This window comes from Muntiacus reevesi, chromosome 2, assembly GCF_963930625.1.
Source record: "Muntiacus reevesi chromosome 2, mMunRee1.1, whole genome shotgun sequence".
Lineage (NCBI taxonomy): Eukaryota > Metazoa > Chordata > Mammalia > Artiodactyla > Cervidae > Muntiacus > Muntiacus reevesi.
In genome coordinates, this window is record NC_089250.1 from 206,732,573 (window position 1) to 206,750,075 (window position 17,503).

A 17,503-nucleotide genomic window follows, 5' to 3' on the forward strand; every position below is an offset into this window, starting at 1 on the left:
TAATTTCTATAGTTAGTGTATGTTGTAGGTTTTCTTAAAAAAAAAAAAGTCAAACTATTTTATGGACTGACTGTATGTTATTTTACAAGTTTCCCAAGTGGCTTAGTGGTAAAGAATCCATCTGCTAAGCAGGAGATGCAGGTTTGATCCCTGGGTTGGGAATATGCCCTGGAGAAGGAAATGACAACCCACTCCAGTACTCTTGCCTGGGAAATCCTGTGGGCAGAGGAGCCTGGCAGGCTACAGTCCATGAAATCATAAGATTCGGACACAATTTAGTAACTAAACAACAACAAAATGCTGTTTTCCATTTCTGCCAGCTGTGCATGAAAAATCCAGATTTTTTGCATTCTACCCAGCACCTAGTATTGTCATTTTTTAGGTTAGCTGTTCTAACGGGTTTGTCATGATCTCATTGGATCTTAGTTATTGACCTCATGAACATGATATGTCTCTAAATATAGACCTTTGATTTTGTTAAAAATCATTTTATAGTTTTTAGCATGTAAGTCCTGTACTTTGTTAGATTTATGTAAAGAAAGTGAAAGTTGCTCAGTCCTGTCTGACTCTTTGCAACCCCATGGACTATACAGTCCATGGAATTCTCCAGTCTAGAATACTGGAGTGGGTAGCCTTTTCCTTTTCCAAGGGATCTTCCCAACCCAGGGATCGAACCCAGGTTCTCCACATTGCAGGCGGATTCTTTACCAGCTGAACCACAAGGGAAGCCCAAGAATACTGGAGTGGGTAGTATATTCCTTCTCCAGCAGATCTTCCTGACCCAGGAATCAAACTGGAGTCTGCTGCACTGCAGGTGAATTCTTTGCCAAATGAGCTATCAGGGAAGCCCTAGATTTATACCTAAGTATTTTTCTGTTTTAGCAATTATAAATGGTATTATGTTTTTAATTTCAGTTGCACATGTTGATTGAATTCTATAGAAATAAGATTAATTTTATAACCCTAGCCAATCTGCCTTCTTATCTCCACCTTTCAGCGTCTTCTTATATTTGTTTTATATATAATATCTTGGGGTTCTAGCTACAGAAATACAGTTCTCATCTGGAACCAGAAGTCTTATGACTACACAGTTTTGACATTTATACTTTTTATTTTACTATCTCCCCAGTGAATAGTAATACCAGTATACCTGGCACTATTTGTTATTAGATTATTTCCATGTAAACTCATTTTCTTTTCTTATCTTTAAAGTGTCACCCAGTGTGGTTGCACAGCTGTGTCTGTTGTGTTACTGGAAGATTTTTTTCTGAAACTTGTATGGAAAGATCTTTTTCTAATCTTAATCAGATCCCATCAAATCCCATTTAATAACTAGGCTAGCAATTTACAGATGAATGCCTTTTTGAGGGTACTAAAAGCAGAGTTATAACCAAAAGACAAACAAAGGAAAGAAATGAAAAAAAAAAAAAAAAAACAAAATCCACAAAACAAATCATTTAGTCTACAGATAATTTAGAGTGGGCACTGACAATTCAACATCCTCATTGTTTATGCTGCCAGCTCCCAGTTTATTATTTCTCTGCTGTAGTTTTGAAACGCATGACATCTTACAGAGTGTGCAGGAGAAAAGCCTAAACATTTATTTGATTTTAATGGCCTTTACAATCAAGTCCTTTCAGCTTCATTTCATGCCTACTCCTGGGGCCTTGACAAGGCACTGCCATATTATTTCCTTCCTCTTATCTGTTTGCCCAACTAAGGTTTCTCTACTGCTAGACCCCTCCTCTCCTTATCTCACTTCACTTGGTGAACTTCTGCTCTTAAAACTATAAAACAAACCTCCTTGGGGACCACTTCTTTCAGAGCTGTGTGCCCATCTATAATGCTGTTTTCTGTAAGAAGCCACGGTTCCTGAACACAAGGACTGTCATTCCCAGCACTTCCTAGAGTACTTAGGTTCTTAGTGTTTGTTTAGTGAATTAGCAAACTCTTTACCTTCATTTTCTCTCCTTATTCATCATCTTGCCTTCTGAAATCAGAGATCCTGTCCCATCTTCCTTGCTAATTTTAGTACCTATTTCCCTTCTTCCTTATCATTTATATACTGACTCAGTCATTCAATGAGTATTTATTCTACCGAGTTTGCTATTTTATAGGTCATCAGTAACCTGCTAGTTGTTAAAACCAGTTGTTTTCCATTTACCATTATTTTTTTTCCTGCAGCAGGAAATTGATGCCCTCCTGTATTTTTGAAAGTCTCTCCTGCCTACTTGACTGTACTTTTCTGATTCTAGTAAAGTTGGCTAGTAAAAATATGAACATTGCCAGAAAGTGCAGCATTTCTTTCTTTACCAATTTCAAAAATTTGAAATTCTCTCTGAGCCAGGAAAGATCAAAATATAAGGTGAATCTTTAAAAAAAAAAGAAGAAAAAAATCTAGAGTGATCCCAAGCACTGGTTGACTGTAAATAGATGACCTTTCAAGATCCTGCATTAAATTTGTAAGATTTTCACAACATGAAATAGCCTCTAGAGAGTCTATTATAATTTGTACCCTGCCCATTCCCAGAATACTCTGTGGTCATTTGCAGTGCAGTGATCTTGTCACTGCCATATGTTCCACTACATGCAAAGCATTTTTTTTTTTTTTTTAATTCTACTAGTGGAATTTTTTTAAATGGATGATTGTTTTCTAATATCTTTATAGAACAGTTTTATCATTTAGAAGCAATGTTTAGGCTAAACATAAAGGAGTTTCTGCTATTGATAAGAAGTTGCTTCTTAAACTAGGTGGAAGAGTAGGTGGGTGCTTCATAAAGTTGAGTGAATGTCTCTGACTTTGAACAAAGGAAAGATAAAGAAGACTCACATTAAGATCAGTACGTCAGCATATGCTGGTTCCAGGGTTGAGCTGGAGAGACACCGAGAGGACTGTAATTTCCCGCAGGAGATCATTGGCAGGAGGAGGGTCAACCTGGCTGTGTGCTCTGGAAGGGTCAGGAGGGCTCAGCTGGAATAAGGAGGCACAGTCAGCCCTATGTTTCTGGGTTTCCAGCCTCACAACTTAAATGTACCCATGATCCTGTCAGTCTGCAAACTAGTAAGACCGTAATGAGTCCAATACACTTTGATCATTTTAGTTCAGAAACTGTGAAGTTCTTTCAGCATATTGGCAATACCCCATTAGAGTGGATCACTGCCTATGAAAACCAAGTGGTGGGTTGTATGCACAGCTTGCAGAATCTACATAGCTTTGCTTTAAAACTAATTCTTAATTGTTTTAAAGAACAGGCTTTATATTTTAGTAGTTCGAAATTTACAGAAAAATTGAGAAGATAGCACAGAGAGCTATTATATACCCTGAATTTGCCTATTATTAACATCTTGTATTGGTATAGAACACATGTATTACAATCAGTGAACTAATACTGACACATCGTTATTAACTGAAGTCCATAGTTTAGATTTTCTTAGATTTTACTGAATGTGCTTCTGTCCTAGGATCCCATCCAGGATAACACATTACATTTAGTTGTCATGTTTCTTTATATACCCCTTGGCTATGGCAGTTTCTCAGACTTTCTTTAATTTGATGACCTTGGCAACTTTGAGGAGTACTTATGAGTATTTTGCAGGATGCACCACTACTGAAATGTGTCCAGTGTTTTTCTCATAAGACTTGCATTGTAGGTTTTTAGGAGGAAGATCACAGAAGTAAAGTGCCATTTTTATCACATCATGTCAAGCTCCCTTGATTTTGACCTTGATCCACAAGCTGTGGTAGTGTTTGTGAGGTTTCTCCACTGTAAAATTACTCTTCCTTCTCCTTTTCTATAGGAAAACTATTCTTTCCCCTCTCTCCTTTGGAAGGAAGCCTATGTTCAGCCTGTATCAAAGGAGTGAAAGTTAAATATGTGCACAAATTATTTTGAATTCTTCTACATAGGTGTGTCTTTTCTTCCTATTTATTAATTTATTCGATCAGTGATTTTTATGTCACTGTAGACTCGTGGGTACTTATTTTATAACTTTGGGTTGTTATCCAATTCAGCTTAATTACTTTTGCCCACCTTGTTCTAGCTTTGGCAACTCATAGTTCTTTTAGTTGGTTCCAATGTTTCTTTTATCCCCATTAATGTGTGTGTTTGGGGGGGTGGGGTGTGAGGGGTGGTGGGGTGGGGAGGGAGTTTTTGTTCATTTTGATCACTTTCCTTTCTGGTGCTTCAGGAAACTCCAGGCTCATCTTATGTATTTGCTGCCTCAGTCCCAGAGTCAGCCATTTTTCTCAGGAGCTGTGGCTTCTTTTCTTGGAGAGAGGTGCTAGAAATCAGAAGGTGAAGGTTTGCTCATTGTTTGGAATGTTGTTTGTTTTAGGCCCTCTTAGATGACAGAGCAAGGAAATATATATGTGTATATATGTATACACTAACTTTTGTATATACACATGTAGGAAACTATTTCTATATGTACCTTTTGTGTCTGTATTCAGCTGAATGTACTGTTGTCTCAAACTCTTATTACCATATAACTCATTCTGGTGTCCTCTTCCTGCATATTTGTAAATTCACACCTCCAAGAGTGAGAATCTAGTGCTAGCCCCTATTATCAGTCAGCTATTTACTTAATTGTTCAATTTCAGTAGACGTATATGGCAGTAACAAAATTTTTAACCCTAGCATACAATGTTTGTATGTAGTTTCTTTTGCCTTTAGTCTTACAGGCTCCACTTATTTTCAGAATTACTTAGGTCAGTACCCTTTCCACTCCCTTCCCTTCACTGAAGTTGTTTCACTAATTTGTAATTTAGTTAGATGCTCTTGTCACAGTCTGTACCTCTTCCTGGTTTCCCCTGACCTCCTAAATGATTTTTTAAACTTAAACCACATACTTTAAGATTCAGTATTTATGCTGTAAAGTCCTATAGGTTTTGAAAAGCACATATTATCATGAAAATGTGATTGAACATCTTTTCTTATGCTTGTTTATCATCTGTATATCTTTGGATAGGTGGTCAGATCTTTTGCCCATTTTTAAATTTGGCTAGTTGTTTTGTTATTGTTGAATTTTAAGAGTTTTTAAAATGCATTTTGAATATAAGTCATTTATCAGATATGTTTTGCAAATATTTTCTCCCAGTCTACATGACTTGACTCTTCATTCTCATAACTGTACCTTTCTCAGAACAAATGTTTCTCACTTTAATAAAGTCCAGCTTATCAGTTTTTCTTTTATGGTTCACGTGATCAGCAAATAGAGACAATTTTACTTCCTCCTTTCCAATTTTGACACCTTTTATTTTTTTCTTGCCTGATTGCTCTGCCTAGGACTTCTGGTTCTGTACTGAGTAGAGTGGTGAGAATAAGCATCCTTGTTTTGTTCCTGATCTTAGCAGAAGCGCTTTCTGCCTTTTGCCATTGAATATAGGCTTGCCTGGTATGGCCTTTATTATGTTGAAATATGTTTCTTCTCTTCCTAATTTGCTAAGAGTTTTTTTCATGAATGAACGTTGGATTTTATCAGATGGTTTTTTCTGTGTCTTTTGAGATGGTCTTACAACTTTCAAACATACCTTAGACCTAAACATAAAATATAACACTGTGAAATTTCTAGAAGATAACAAAGGGCATTATTCCCTTCCTCCCTTCCTCTCTCTTCTTTTGCGTCTTCATTTTCAAAACCACTTGTTATGGCTACTGTGGCCCCATTTAGCTCAAGCTAACTTGATTGAATCAAGCCAACGCGACTTGATTCCATCTCAAGTGCCAAATTCTCAAGAGAAGCCTTGCCTATGTATAAAATTGTATCATCTCTGAAGAGATAATTTTACTTCTTCATTTCTTGTTGGGATACATTTTTTCCTTTTTCTTGCCTAATTGCTCTGTCTAGTACTTTTATATATGTCTGCCTATTGATCTAATTGATTTATTGTGTTGATCAAATTCTTTTTTAAAAAATTAATTATATTTATTTTTAGCTGTGCTGGGTCTTTGTTGTGGCATGTGGGCTTTCTCTAGTTGTGGTGAGCAGTGTCTACTCTCTGGTTGCAGTGCACAGGCCTCTCGTTGCGGTGGCTTCTCTTGGGTAGCATGGGCTCAGTAGTTGTGGGGCACAGACCTAGTTGCCTTGCAGCAACTTGTGGAATCTTCCTAGACCAGGGATTGAACCTACGTCCCCTGCATGGGCAGGTGGATTCTTAATCGTCATATTACCAGGGAAGTCCAAGTCCTTTGTTTCTGTAGTTATCATTTGTTTGGTTGTTCTGTACACTATTGAGTATGAGATATTAAAGTCCCCAACTATTACTGTAGAACTGTCTATTCCTCCCTTTAATTCTGCCAATATCTGCTTCATATATTTTGATGATCTGTGATTAGGTACATAAATGTTTGTAATTGTTACATTGTCTTGCTATATTGAACCTTTTACTGATATATAATGTCTTTGTCTCCTGTAGCCATTTTGATTTGATCTATTTTGTGTGATATTAGTATAGCCACCTCTACTTCCTTTTGGTTACTGTTGGCATGGAATAGCATTTTTCATCCTTTGCCTTCCAGCCTATTTGTGTCATTGGATATAAAGTAAAGCTCTTGTAAACAGCATATAGTTGAGTTATGGGTTTTTTTAATCCATTTCTCCAATCTCTTGATTTTTGATTGGAGAGTTTAATCCATTTACACCTCTGATCAGAAGCAGCAGTTAATGGTCAGAAGACTGATATCCAGTGTTTGAAAGACACTGGAGTATCTTTGAAAGACACATCAGTCCTCAATGCCCATTCTGTCTCCCACAGGTTGCATGCAGGCTGCTACAGTAACTTGTTCACAGCTGCCTGCTATGGGTGAGGGGGGCCTGTCTAAACTGAAATTGACTGAAATTAGCTGCAATTTACAATCCAAAGTTTCCCCTCAAAGTTACAAACTTTCAATAGACTTCAGAGTTCCTAAATAGTTATGTCAGACAGGATTCTACCAGTTTAATTTTTGTCTGGGTTGAGAGAAGTATTCTTAATGCTTCCTATGCCACCATCTTCCCTGAATCCCTCTTATGTTTTAAAAGTTTATACTTAGTTTAATTCTGAAATTAATTGACATTGCTGCACCCCTTCAACATAATACAAGGAGTTACTAGTACTCTTTCCTGCAGTTAATGCATATATTGATGAATCCATGTAAATCCTATTTGCAGCCTAATTTTTACTCCTGGGTGCGGTTTCCTTGATGACATAAGTGGTAAACTTAGTCTTTTTTCCCTCTGAAACATCTTTATTTCATTTTGCCCTTGTATGAGGTATTTCCTTTCAGCACTTTAAAAGTGTCATTTTGTTGTCTTCCAGCATAATCTTTCCATTACCTTGTAGCATCTTTCACCATCAGTGAGCTGTCTGGTGTCATTCCTTAGTATCTGCTAATAAACTCAACAACCAGTAACATTTATTAAGGTCACTTTGATTACACTATGCATGCATTAATTCATTGAATCCTTACAAAAATCTTATGAGTCATGCTATTTTTCCTCATATTCCAAAGGAAGAATCTCAGGCTAAGAAAGTACAAATCTTGGCCAAGCACAAATAGGGCGCAGTTAGAATTCAATTCCATATCTTTCAAAATACAAAGCCTACTTTTTAAAAAAATTATTTGTTTTTGGCTGCGTCAGGTCCTGGTTGCATCAGGAGTGATCTTCATTGTTGCACACAGGCTCCCCAGTTATGGCGCATGGGCTCAGAATTGTATCATGCAGGCTTAGTTGACCCATGGCATGTGAGATCTTACCACGATCAGGGATTGAACCCCCATCCTCTGCACTCGAAGGTGGATTCTTAACCACTGGACCATCTGAGAAGTCCCACAAAGCCTACTTTGGACCACTATATTATGCTGTCTCTCAAATGCCACAGAGCAGTCAGAACGAGGGTGGGGAAACGGAAGGGTCCCTGGGAAACAAGGTGTGGATTCCTATCCCCCACTCATCAGGCACCATCTCCTTCCAGATCATCATCACTGAAAAAGATTTTGCCGAATCTGAGGCCCTGTAAGTAATTAAGCACTGATCACAGAGGCCTCCCTCTTGGATGTATTATAAGCTTGCAGTCTGTAAAGGGAGGGGATGAAGAGCTGTCACCTCCCACACCTTCCCCTCTTGGAATAAGAAGGGAACCGTATGTCTCCATTAGGGTTTAGTGCAGTGTTTTCCTAACAAAACCTACTGACTGAATATTTCCTCCTCTGTGTTACATGTGGAACTCATTCTTATCAAGAGGCCCTGAGTGTTCCGGGTAATTACTTTCAGAAGAATGTCAGAGAAAATTGGCAATTTGGTGACACTACCTAGAGGACTTAGTGCTACTCCAGCAGAATGGGGGATTGAGATGAAAACTCCAGAAACTGAGTTTCCAGATAAAAATGTTCTAATTGCCCTTGGATAGATCTAGAAATCAGTTACATTGTAGTTTTACCTCCAGGCAGCTGTGCCATGGAAGTGCTGCTTCTCACCGGTAAGCTCTGAGGAAGATGGCCCAGCATCTCACTGTGGCAGGCAAGTCAGGTCACTTTGAAGCCTGTCTTTGGGATCTTGGCTTCCTCTTACCCAGAGAACAGACAATGCATTTGTAGCTACAACAGGTGAAAACAGAACTCGTAACTCTGGGAAATTCAGAAAGCATTGATGTAGCACCCTTTGGTGTGTGTTGCAAAATCACTTCTCACTCTAACTACCCTGGACTCCCTCTGCTCCTCTGGCAGAGCCCCCTTCCATCCTTCAAGCAGTGCTTTTCTAGTTGTTTGGTTCCTGAGTATCACTGTATGTTTGGAGGAGCCAACTAGAAAATAATTGATACTGAAATCACATAAAAGCCCTTCTGAAGAAGTGTGAAAATGAAAGTGGTATGTGTGATTCTTATTTTTGTATCATTGTACTTTGTTCTCTGTATGCGAATTTTGAGGTGAGTTTATTTGTAATTCTGCATAGATTTGCCTCTTCCCTTACTGTTGGAGTTGAAGAACTCTTGAAACTATGTGACCTCATGTCCCTGCATACTTAACCTTAAATTTTGTGATTTGAGGTTTCATTCCTCTATTTAGGCAGCTCTGACTTTCGGCTTTATTTGTGTGCCAGTCATACTAAAATTTGCCCTTTTAGCTTCTGCCTTTTGCATGGAACACTTTGACTTTGTCTGAGCTATTATTCAATGTGATTATTCTCAGATTGTTTTGAGAAGGGGTATGTGTCATGAAATTTTGTCTTAGGACTCTTATGGCTCAATGTTAATTTAAGAGTGACCTACGGTTATAGACTGAAGGTTTATGTCCCTTGAAAATTCCTGTGTTGAAGTCCTAAGTATGGCCTTATTTGAGATGGAGTCTCTAAGGAAGCAGTGAAGGTTAAATGAGGTCATAAGGGTGAGTCCCTGATCTGGTGGGTTGGTGTCTTTATTAGTGGAGGCACCAGAGCACTCCCACCCCAACTCCCTCCCATGAAACCTTAGTGGAGAAGATGGCATGTGGAACCTTAGTGAGAAGGGGGCTATCTGCTGGAACTTTCACCTTAGAATTCTAGCATCCAGAACTATGAGGAAATAAATATTTATGATTTAGGACACCCAGTCTGTGTTATTTTGTTACACAGCCAGGCAAACTAATACACTCAACCTTTTGTTACATTTACTTGATCTTCTAGTTTGTTTTCTTAGACATTGGCAATGTAAGAAGAGTTGTCAGTTGTCAGATGTTAGATTATAATTGTCATATCCTTGCAACTAATTTCTTTCTTTTTAAGACCTGGTAAAGTTTTATAGTTAGAAGAGACCATATCTTCAAACTGTAATAAGAGTTAGGAAATCAGTGCAGTAGGTTGCAGCTGGCAGTTTTTTAAATGAAATACATTGCCTATGGTTTTGTGAAAGTTGTATTTCCAGAGTATGTATGTGTGACTCTGTGTACTAGATCAAGATATAAAATGTATTTCTTACTGTAGGTTGTGGCAAAAGATTTAAAATCTGTTGCTCTAATCTAAGATAGTCTTTTAGATGCTCTTAAAATATCCATGACAGGTGATTACTGTTAGAATTTGAAGGAAAAGGAGGACCAGGATTGTGGACTCTGAGGGTTCAGAATTCTGACCTAGAGATCTGAACCCCAGAAGGGAAAGATACAGGGCAGAGGAGAATAAGTTAGATATATTCATGAAACCAGTAGTCTTGGGAGGGTGAGGATGGGTGGGGTGACTACAAAGGCCAGTCTAATGTGCTCTTGTTGGACGAGTTCAGGGTACGGTGAGGTTCTGTGGCAGAGGACTGTCATGGTCATCCAAAGGGATTCAGGAGGACTTCGCAGAGCAAAGGACATTTATGAAGAGACTTGGTTGTTTAGGCACTAAGTCATATCTAACTTGTGAGACTCCATGGACTGTAGCCCACCAGGCTCCTCTGTCCATGGGATTTCCCAGGCAGGATTACTGGAGTGGGTTGCCATTTCCTTCTACAGGGGATCTTCCCAACCCAGGGGTTGAACCCGAATCTCCTGCATTGCAGGCAGATTCTTTACTGCTGAGCCACCAGGGAAGCCAGCTTGAGTCTTAAGTCGGCGTTAATTAGACAGACAGAACAGCATGGGGGTCACATGAGGGGGTAGGTAGCTCATTGAACAGCTTCCAGTGGAGATTAGATATTTAGACCTTATGTCCTAGGTAGCAGGGCTCCATTCTGCTGTAAACATAGTCATCTCAGACAGTCTGCAGAAGCTGGCAGCAGCCAAAACTGGACTCAGACAATCAATCAGTTGGCAGACTGCTGCCGAGTCCTAGAAGCGAGGACCTGCCTTAGGGCAGTGCCAGGATGTGGCTGTGGAAATGCAGCGAAGGAAGAATCAATGAGGCCTGACCGTGTTTGGGGTGTAAGAGGCCAGGGAAGGGAGGGGCACCTTTGGCTCATTTTGGGGTTCAGCACCCAGGGAAAACAGTCATTACTTTCCTAGCAGTAGAGAACATTCAAGAGCAGTCAGCCTTGGGAGGGAAAGTGATGGGGAGATATGGATCTTACATCTTGAGTTGTAGAATTCATAGAGCTCTTAGGGCAGCTTTTCAAGGAATGGCCTTAGTAGAAGAGCATTTCTCATGGTTCATAGGTAAAGTTTTCCATTTGTTTGGCTTTTGTTTTTCTTTAGAAAGCCCCTAACTGTTGGGTAAAATATTAGATGTTATTTAAATTCAGCAGGTTTTATTATTCTAAATCCAGGAAGCTATATATTTTCAATATTTTTCTCAACTAGAACATGAAATTGTTACTTACCTTGACTCATAATCAGGTTTTTAAAAGAGAAGGTGGCAAAACAAGGATTTGTCTGTTTATAAATCAGGTATCAATGTATTATACATTTACATGATGAAATGCCAGGTGGTTGCTTTGAATTAAAAGCCTTCGCAATTCAATTTTTACTTCCTTCAGAGCCTCCTCAACACACTCTGTTTTCTTTATTTGTGGTCATTATTCTACAGTGACTTTTGAGAAGCAGTTTCTTAAAAAGAGTACAAATTGGATTATTCCTCTTTATTGAATTGAAATTCTTAACTAGGTTTTCCATTAATGAACTATGGTATCCATGTTAGGTGAAAAAGGCTAGTTGGATTCATTAAGGTAGTGTTTCGGAATTGGAGTCATCAATGAAAGTTTCCCTAACAACTCAAGCATAATTTAGTAACAACCATGAAAATTCATACAAGGGAAAAAGTGGCAACAAGAGGAATTTGAATTACACATGATGCCAAAAAACTTTATTAATCTTCTTTCAGTGATACTGCTCAAGATAAACTTGACTTTCAGTTCTGGGATGTATTCTTTATTCAGTGATTGGGTCTTCTAGGCCCAGCATGGCAATGGTCCTAAGGAAAAAGAAACTCCCCTTCAACGGTTTATAGAACATTCTGCTTTGATATGGAACCGTGTCTGGAGCGTGAAAGAATTTTCTTTAACATGATAAGGAGAAAAGATCAGGCTCGTTTTTGATGTTCCGATACTTACTTGACAGTCTTTACAGCTATTTTCAGTTCTGACCTGACTCCTTTTTTTCTTGCTAGTTTAAGATTGGCAGAGAATGGTGGACATGGATCGATTACAGCCGCTTCCAGGAGCTTATTCAGGAATATGAAGATAGTGGCGGATCAAAAACTTTCAGCGCAAAGGATTATATGGCCAAAACACCTCACTGGGCCTTATTTGGTGCCAACGAGAGAGGCTTTGATCCCAAGGATACCAGATATCAGAGAAAGAACAAATCAAAGGATATTTCTGGATGTTGAGATCGTCTGTATTTAGGATACCGAAGGACATGAACCGATGGCGACAGAGGGTTCTCAGACTCCACTGCGATTTTTTCCAAGGACAGGTTACGCAAATAATATTTCACATAGAGAAGGGTGTGAGGAAGAACACGGGGATGCAAGTCATGTCCCAAGGCTCAGGAGAGAGTAGCCACACTGGAGTGCCTGGGGGTTGGCCTCACCGTCTCTTTCCAGAATTCAGTCCCTTTTCTGAATTTACTTCTGAAAGAAAACCATCTTGACGGGCAAGTCCATGAGCATGATTAGTTTTGAATTACAACCAGGAGGACTCGCTGGGATGCCATCCACGGGAGTGTTGGACAGTGTGAATTTCTGTTTCTCTTCCCTCATCGTGGGCTGTTGGTCTTCTGTTGATTGTACTACCTTGAGGTCCACGTGTCTGCTCACTGTGAGATCTCCATCCCTTACTTACGTCTGATGATAACGCCTCCTGAAAGTAACTGAAATTGTCATCATTCTCAATTACTTTAGATACCACATAGATTTCTTTAAATTTTTGCTTAGTTCCAAGCCTTTAGAAATTGAATCAGATCTAAAACTGTACTAGATTTCATTGTTCCCGCACAGATTGCCAGAGAAGGTAGCATGTGAGCTGGAGTAGAGTAAAATCTTCTGTAAGGGGAATTGTCATGTGATGTCACTGGATAGTTAGTCTCACACACTGTGAAACTAGTACAGTTTGCTTTTGCTTTGAAAAGTCAGCGTGTAAACTCATCACTACCCTTCTAGCAGGTTTCCGTCTTCTTTCACTCTTGTGCCCTCACTACTTTCTGCGTGTGTTTTTTTAAGGCTCAATTTTTTTTTTCTAGTTGAAAACATCACTAAATACTCAGTGATTTTTTTTACAGTATTAGTTATTTTAAAAATTCCTTTATCCTAAAAATCTAATAAATAGCTTTTGTAAAGACTTGGACCACACATTTTCTTTTGAGAGCTTATTTTAAAGATGCTTCTAGTCCTGTGTCTCTAAGCCCCATCAGACCCAACCCACCCCCTCCACCGCACCCATATATTCTCCCTGTATTCTCTGCTGAAGTTCATTATGGTATAATCTACCTACTCATTTAGTTGAAAACCGGGCACTGTATTTATATCTGAGTGATAGAGTCAAAACATGTCTCTCTGTTGTGCCATACGGTGAAATCTGATGTTCTTCGTCAGCCCACCACATCCTCACATCCCATGTTGTGTTAACTCCTGAGACAGACAAGGGACGGGAGTGATCCAGGCCAATGAGGCAAGATCTCAGTGAAGCTCGGATGTGTTAGTGGTCATTGAGCAGAGATGGAAAATCACCGTGAAGTAGAGCAGCGCTACATGGTCAGCGCTCATGCTGTGGGGCACACAGATTGGCTGTTGTCTGTGACAGTCAGCTGAGCACACAGCTCTTGGAAACACTTCAGGGGCTGCTGTGAGGAGCAGGGCAGGTGGCAGGGCCTGTTTGACTTTGGACGGTCCCTCAGCCTCCTTTTCAGCCGGGCACCTCTGCTTTTATTTTTTCATGCATTGAGGTTCTGCTCACAATTTAATTTGAACAAAAATATTCTGTTGCTTCAAAGGGAAAACATATAACAAACCTCTCACCTCCTGAATGAACCCTCCTGATGCCATTAGCTTTAAGTACATAAATGAGCAGTTTTTCTCCCCCTGCCATCCAGGAAGTGTTTGCTTTATATTTTTAAAAAATAGCATGGCATATTAATCCTGGTTCACAGACACAGCAGAGAAATTTAAATGCCTAGGGGAAAAAAAAATACAGTAGAATCCGTGTGAAAAAAATTCAGCGTTTGCTGAGCAGTATTCGAGTAGAAAAGATGGGAAGGTTGAATGTTCTTAGAAGGTAAGCTGCTTAGAAAATAGCATTCTAGATGTCCAGTGGAAGTTCTTGTTGGAGTTTGAGCTGAAAAACCAGCCAGTAAAAATAGTTACAAAATTCTAGAAAAATCATTATTCAAGGAAAACCCCTTTGCAAGATATTAAATCATGTTGTCTAAAATAATTAAAACAACATGAAACAAGAAATCAACTTCCAAAATGACAGAGTAAGAACCTCAGTGAACTCACTCTCCCTCTAAAACAGTGAAAATACAGGCCAAAAAACTAAAACCAGTGAACTGTAGCGTGTATGCTTGCTCAGTCATGTCCAACTCTTTGTGACCCCAAGGACTGTAGCCCACCAGGCCCCTCTGTCCATGGGATTTTCCAGGCAAGAATACTGGAGTGGGTTGCCATTTCCTTCTGCAGGGAATCTTTCTGACCCAGGGATTGAACCTGTGTTTCCTGCATTGGCAGGTGGATTCTTTACCACTGTACTACCTGGGAAGCCCATGAACTGTAGAACTCTTGACAATTTAACCAAAGCTTCACCATGAGCTGAAAATCATCTGTTAAGAGAAACTACTGAACCTCAATGAAAATTAACAGTTTACTTCTCATCAGAAAGCATAGAGGCCAGAAGACAGTAGGATGATGTCTTTAAAAAGCTGGAAGAAAAGACTTCCTACCAGAAATTCTATATCTAGCTAGATTTTCCTTCAAAATTAAAGAAGAAATTAAGACATTTCCAGATAAGCATGAAGTAAAAATTCATCACCAGCAGACCTGCCTACAAGGAGGAGTCCTCAGGCCTTAACAAAAGTATACTAACTTGAAACCATGTGAAGAAAGAGCATTGGTGAAAGTACCTATGTAAGTTTTATAAAAGACAATATAAGTGTATTTTTGTTTGTAACTCTCCTGTCTGTTTTATAAGACAACTGTGTAAAGCAATATTTATAAAAACTGGGTTAATGGACTTAGAGTGTATAAAGATGTAATTTGTATGACAGTCATAGCATAAGAGGAGTGTGGGGGGGAACCAAGGTATACTGGAGCAAGTCTTGATTACCCACTGTTGAAATTGAGTATGTTTCCAAAATGAATTGTTTTAAGATGCTAATTGTAATCTCTAGAATGGCCATAAGAATAAATTTTTAAAATTACAGTAAAAAAATGTTTTTGTTTCCAGTTTCAATGTGTGGATTTTTAAACCTTACACCAAACAATTTTCCAGTATCAGCTTCAGCTTAATTCTGACACTGTCTGCCTGGAGGTAGCGTCAGATCCCACAGATTAAGTGCCCAGCCCCCCAGCTTCAGATGCCAATCACAAGTCCACTTTGTCACCTGTGCTTCTGATCAGCTGGAAGCACAGGTATAAACCAGAGGTTCTCTTGGGTTTGATTAATGTGCTAGAGCAGCTCACAGAATTCAAAGCAACATTTTACTTACTAGATTACTGATTTATTATAAAAGAATATAACTCAGAAACAGCCAGATGGAAGAGATACACAGGGCAAGGTATGTGGGAAGGAAGACAGGGCTTCCATGCCTTCTGCAGGCACATCACTCTCCCCAAATCTCCATTTGAACACCAATCTGGAAACTCTCCAAACCCAGTTATTTTAGGGTTTTATATAGAGGTTTTATTACCTTATCATGATTGGTTACATCATTGGCCATTGGTGGTTGACCTTGATCTCCAGCCCTTCTCCCCTCTCTGGAGGTCCAGGCATGGGTCTGAAAGTTCCCAACCCTCTAATCACTTGGTGGGGTGCCCTAGCAATGAGCCCCCTTCTTTAGCTACCTAAGGGCTTTCCAAAAGTCACCTCATTAACAGTGAATGACTCCTTTTGTTGTTGTTATTGCTCTCATCACTTAGAACATTCCAGGTGTTTTAGGAGCTCAATGCCAGGAACTAGGACGAAGATCAAATATATATTTCTTATTATAAATCACAGTATCACAAGAGAATTTAAAAGGTATACTAGAAAATACCTGTTTAGCACAAAAGAAGACAGCAATAGGAATAAAACAACAAGGATCTAAGACATTCAAAAATTGCCAGGCATGAATCTTACCTTATTGGTAAGTATATTATGTAAGTAGATTAAATACCCTAATCAAAAGAGGCATAATGTATTTTTCTTCTAAATCCAATTATATGCTGTCTACAATAGACACATTTTAGATTCAAAGACTAAAGGAACTGAGACAGATATAGCATGGAAGCAGTGACCAAAAGAGAGCTGGAGTGACTGTACTAATATCAAAAACATAGGCTTTATTTATTTTTTATTTTAAAAATTTATTAATTTAATTGGAGCCTAATTACTTTACAATATTGTAATGGTTTTTGCCATACATTGACATGAATCAGCCATGGGTGTACATGTGTTCCCCATCCTGAACCACCCTCCCATCTCCCTCCTCATTCCATCCCTCAGGGTCATCCCAGTGCACCAGCCCTGAGCACCCTGTCTCATGCATTGAACCTAGACTGGCGATCTATTTCACATATAATATACATATTTCAATGCTATTCTCTCAAATCATCCCACCCTCACCTTCTCCCACAGAGTCCAAAAGACTGTTCTTTACATCTGTGTCTCTTTTGCTGTCTCGCATATAAAGTCATCGTTACCATCTTTCTAAATTCCATATATATGCGTTAATATACTGTATTGGTCAAAAACATAGACTTTAATACAAAAAATTATTACTAGGGACCAAAGGGATGTTTTATAGTGTTAAATTTTAATTATTATTTTAATGCGATAATTTTAATAATTTTTAATTAGTAATTTAATAATTTAATTAATTATTTAATAATTATTTAATTATTATTTATAATTGCATCTTATTGGAAAGATGTAATGATTGTAAGCGTGAATGGACCTAACAATAGCACTTCAAAATATGTGAAACAAAACCTGACTGAATTTTCGGGAGATGATTCAGTAGTAATTGGAGGCTTACATAACCCACTTACAATAATGGTTAGGGCAACTCGGCCAAAGACCGACAAGCACGTGAGATTTGAGCAACACTGTGAAGCAAGCACACCTAACAGACCTCTTAGAATACTCCACCGAAAACACCTCCTTCTCAAGTGCCCATGGAACATTCCTTAGTAATAGACCATATGTTAGGTCATAAGACAAGTCTCAATACATTTAAAAGGATTGAAATTATACAAAGTATATTCTCTGACTAATGGAATGAAGTTAGAAAGCAATAGCAGAAGAAAATTTGGAAAATTCATACATCAAAAAAATATATACATCGAAATTACCCAACATCCTAAACAAACAGTGGGTCAAAGAGAAAGTCACAGGGAAATTAGGAAAGACTCTGGAATGAATGAAAATGAATATACGACATACCAG

General features: G+C 38.8%; 1 protein-coding gene across 3 annotated transcripts in view; it reads left to right on the forward strand.

Annotated features, from left to right (window-relative positions):
• LOC136160736 (S-adenosyl-L-methionine-dependent tRNA 4-demethylwyosine synthase TYW1) overlaps positions 1 to 15,303 on the forward strand; it is a 138,935-nt gene extending 123,632 nt beyond the window's left edge. For all 3 annotated transcript variants that reach the window (XM_065924776.1, XM_065924777.1, XM_065924778.1), the window contains one exon: positions 12,034 to 15,303. In XM_065924776.1, coding sequence (XP_065780848.1) covers positions 12,034 to 12,255 — 222 coding nt within the window. In that variant the 3' untranslated portion in view covers positions 12,256 to 15,303. The remainder of the gene's footprint in view (positions 1 to 12,033) is intronic.
• The last annotated feature ends 2,200 nt before the right edge of the window (positions 15,304 to 17,503 follow it).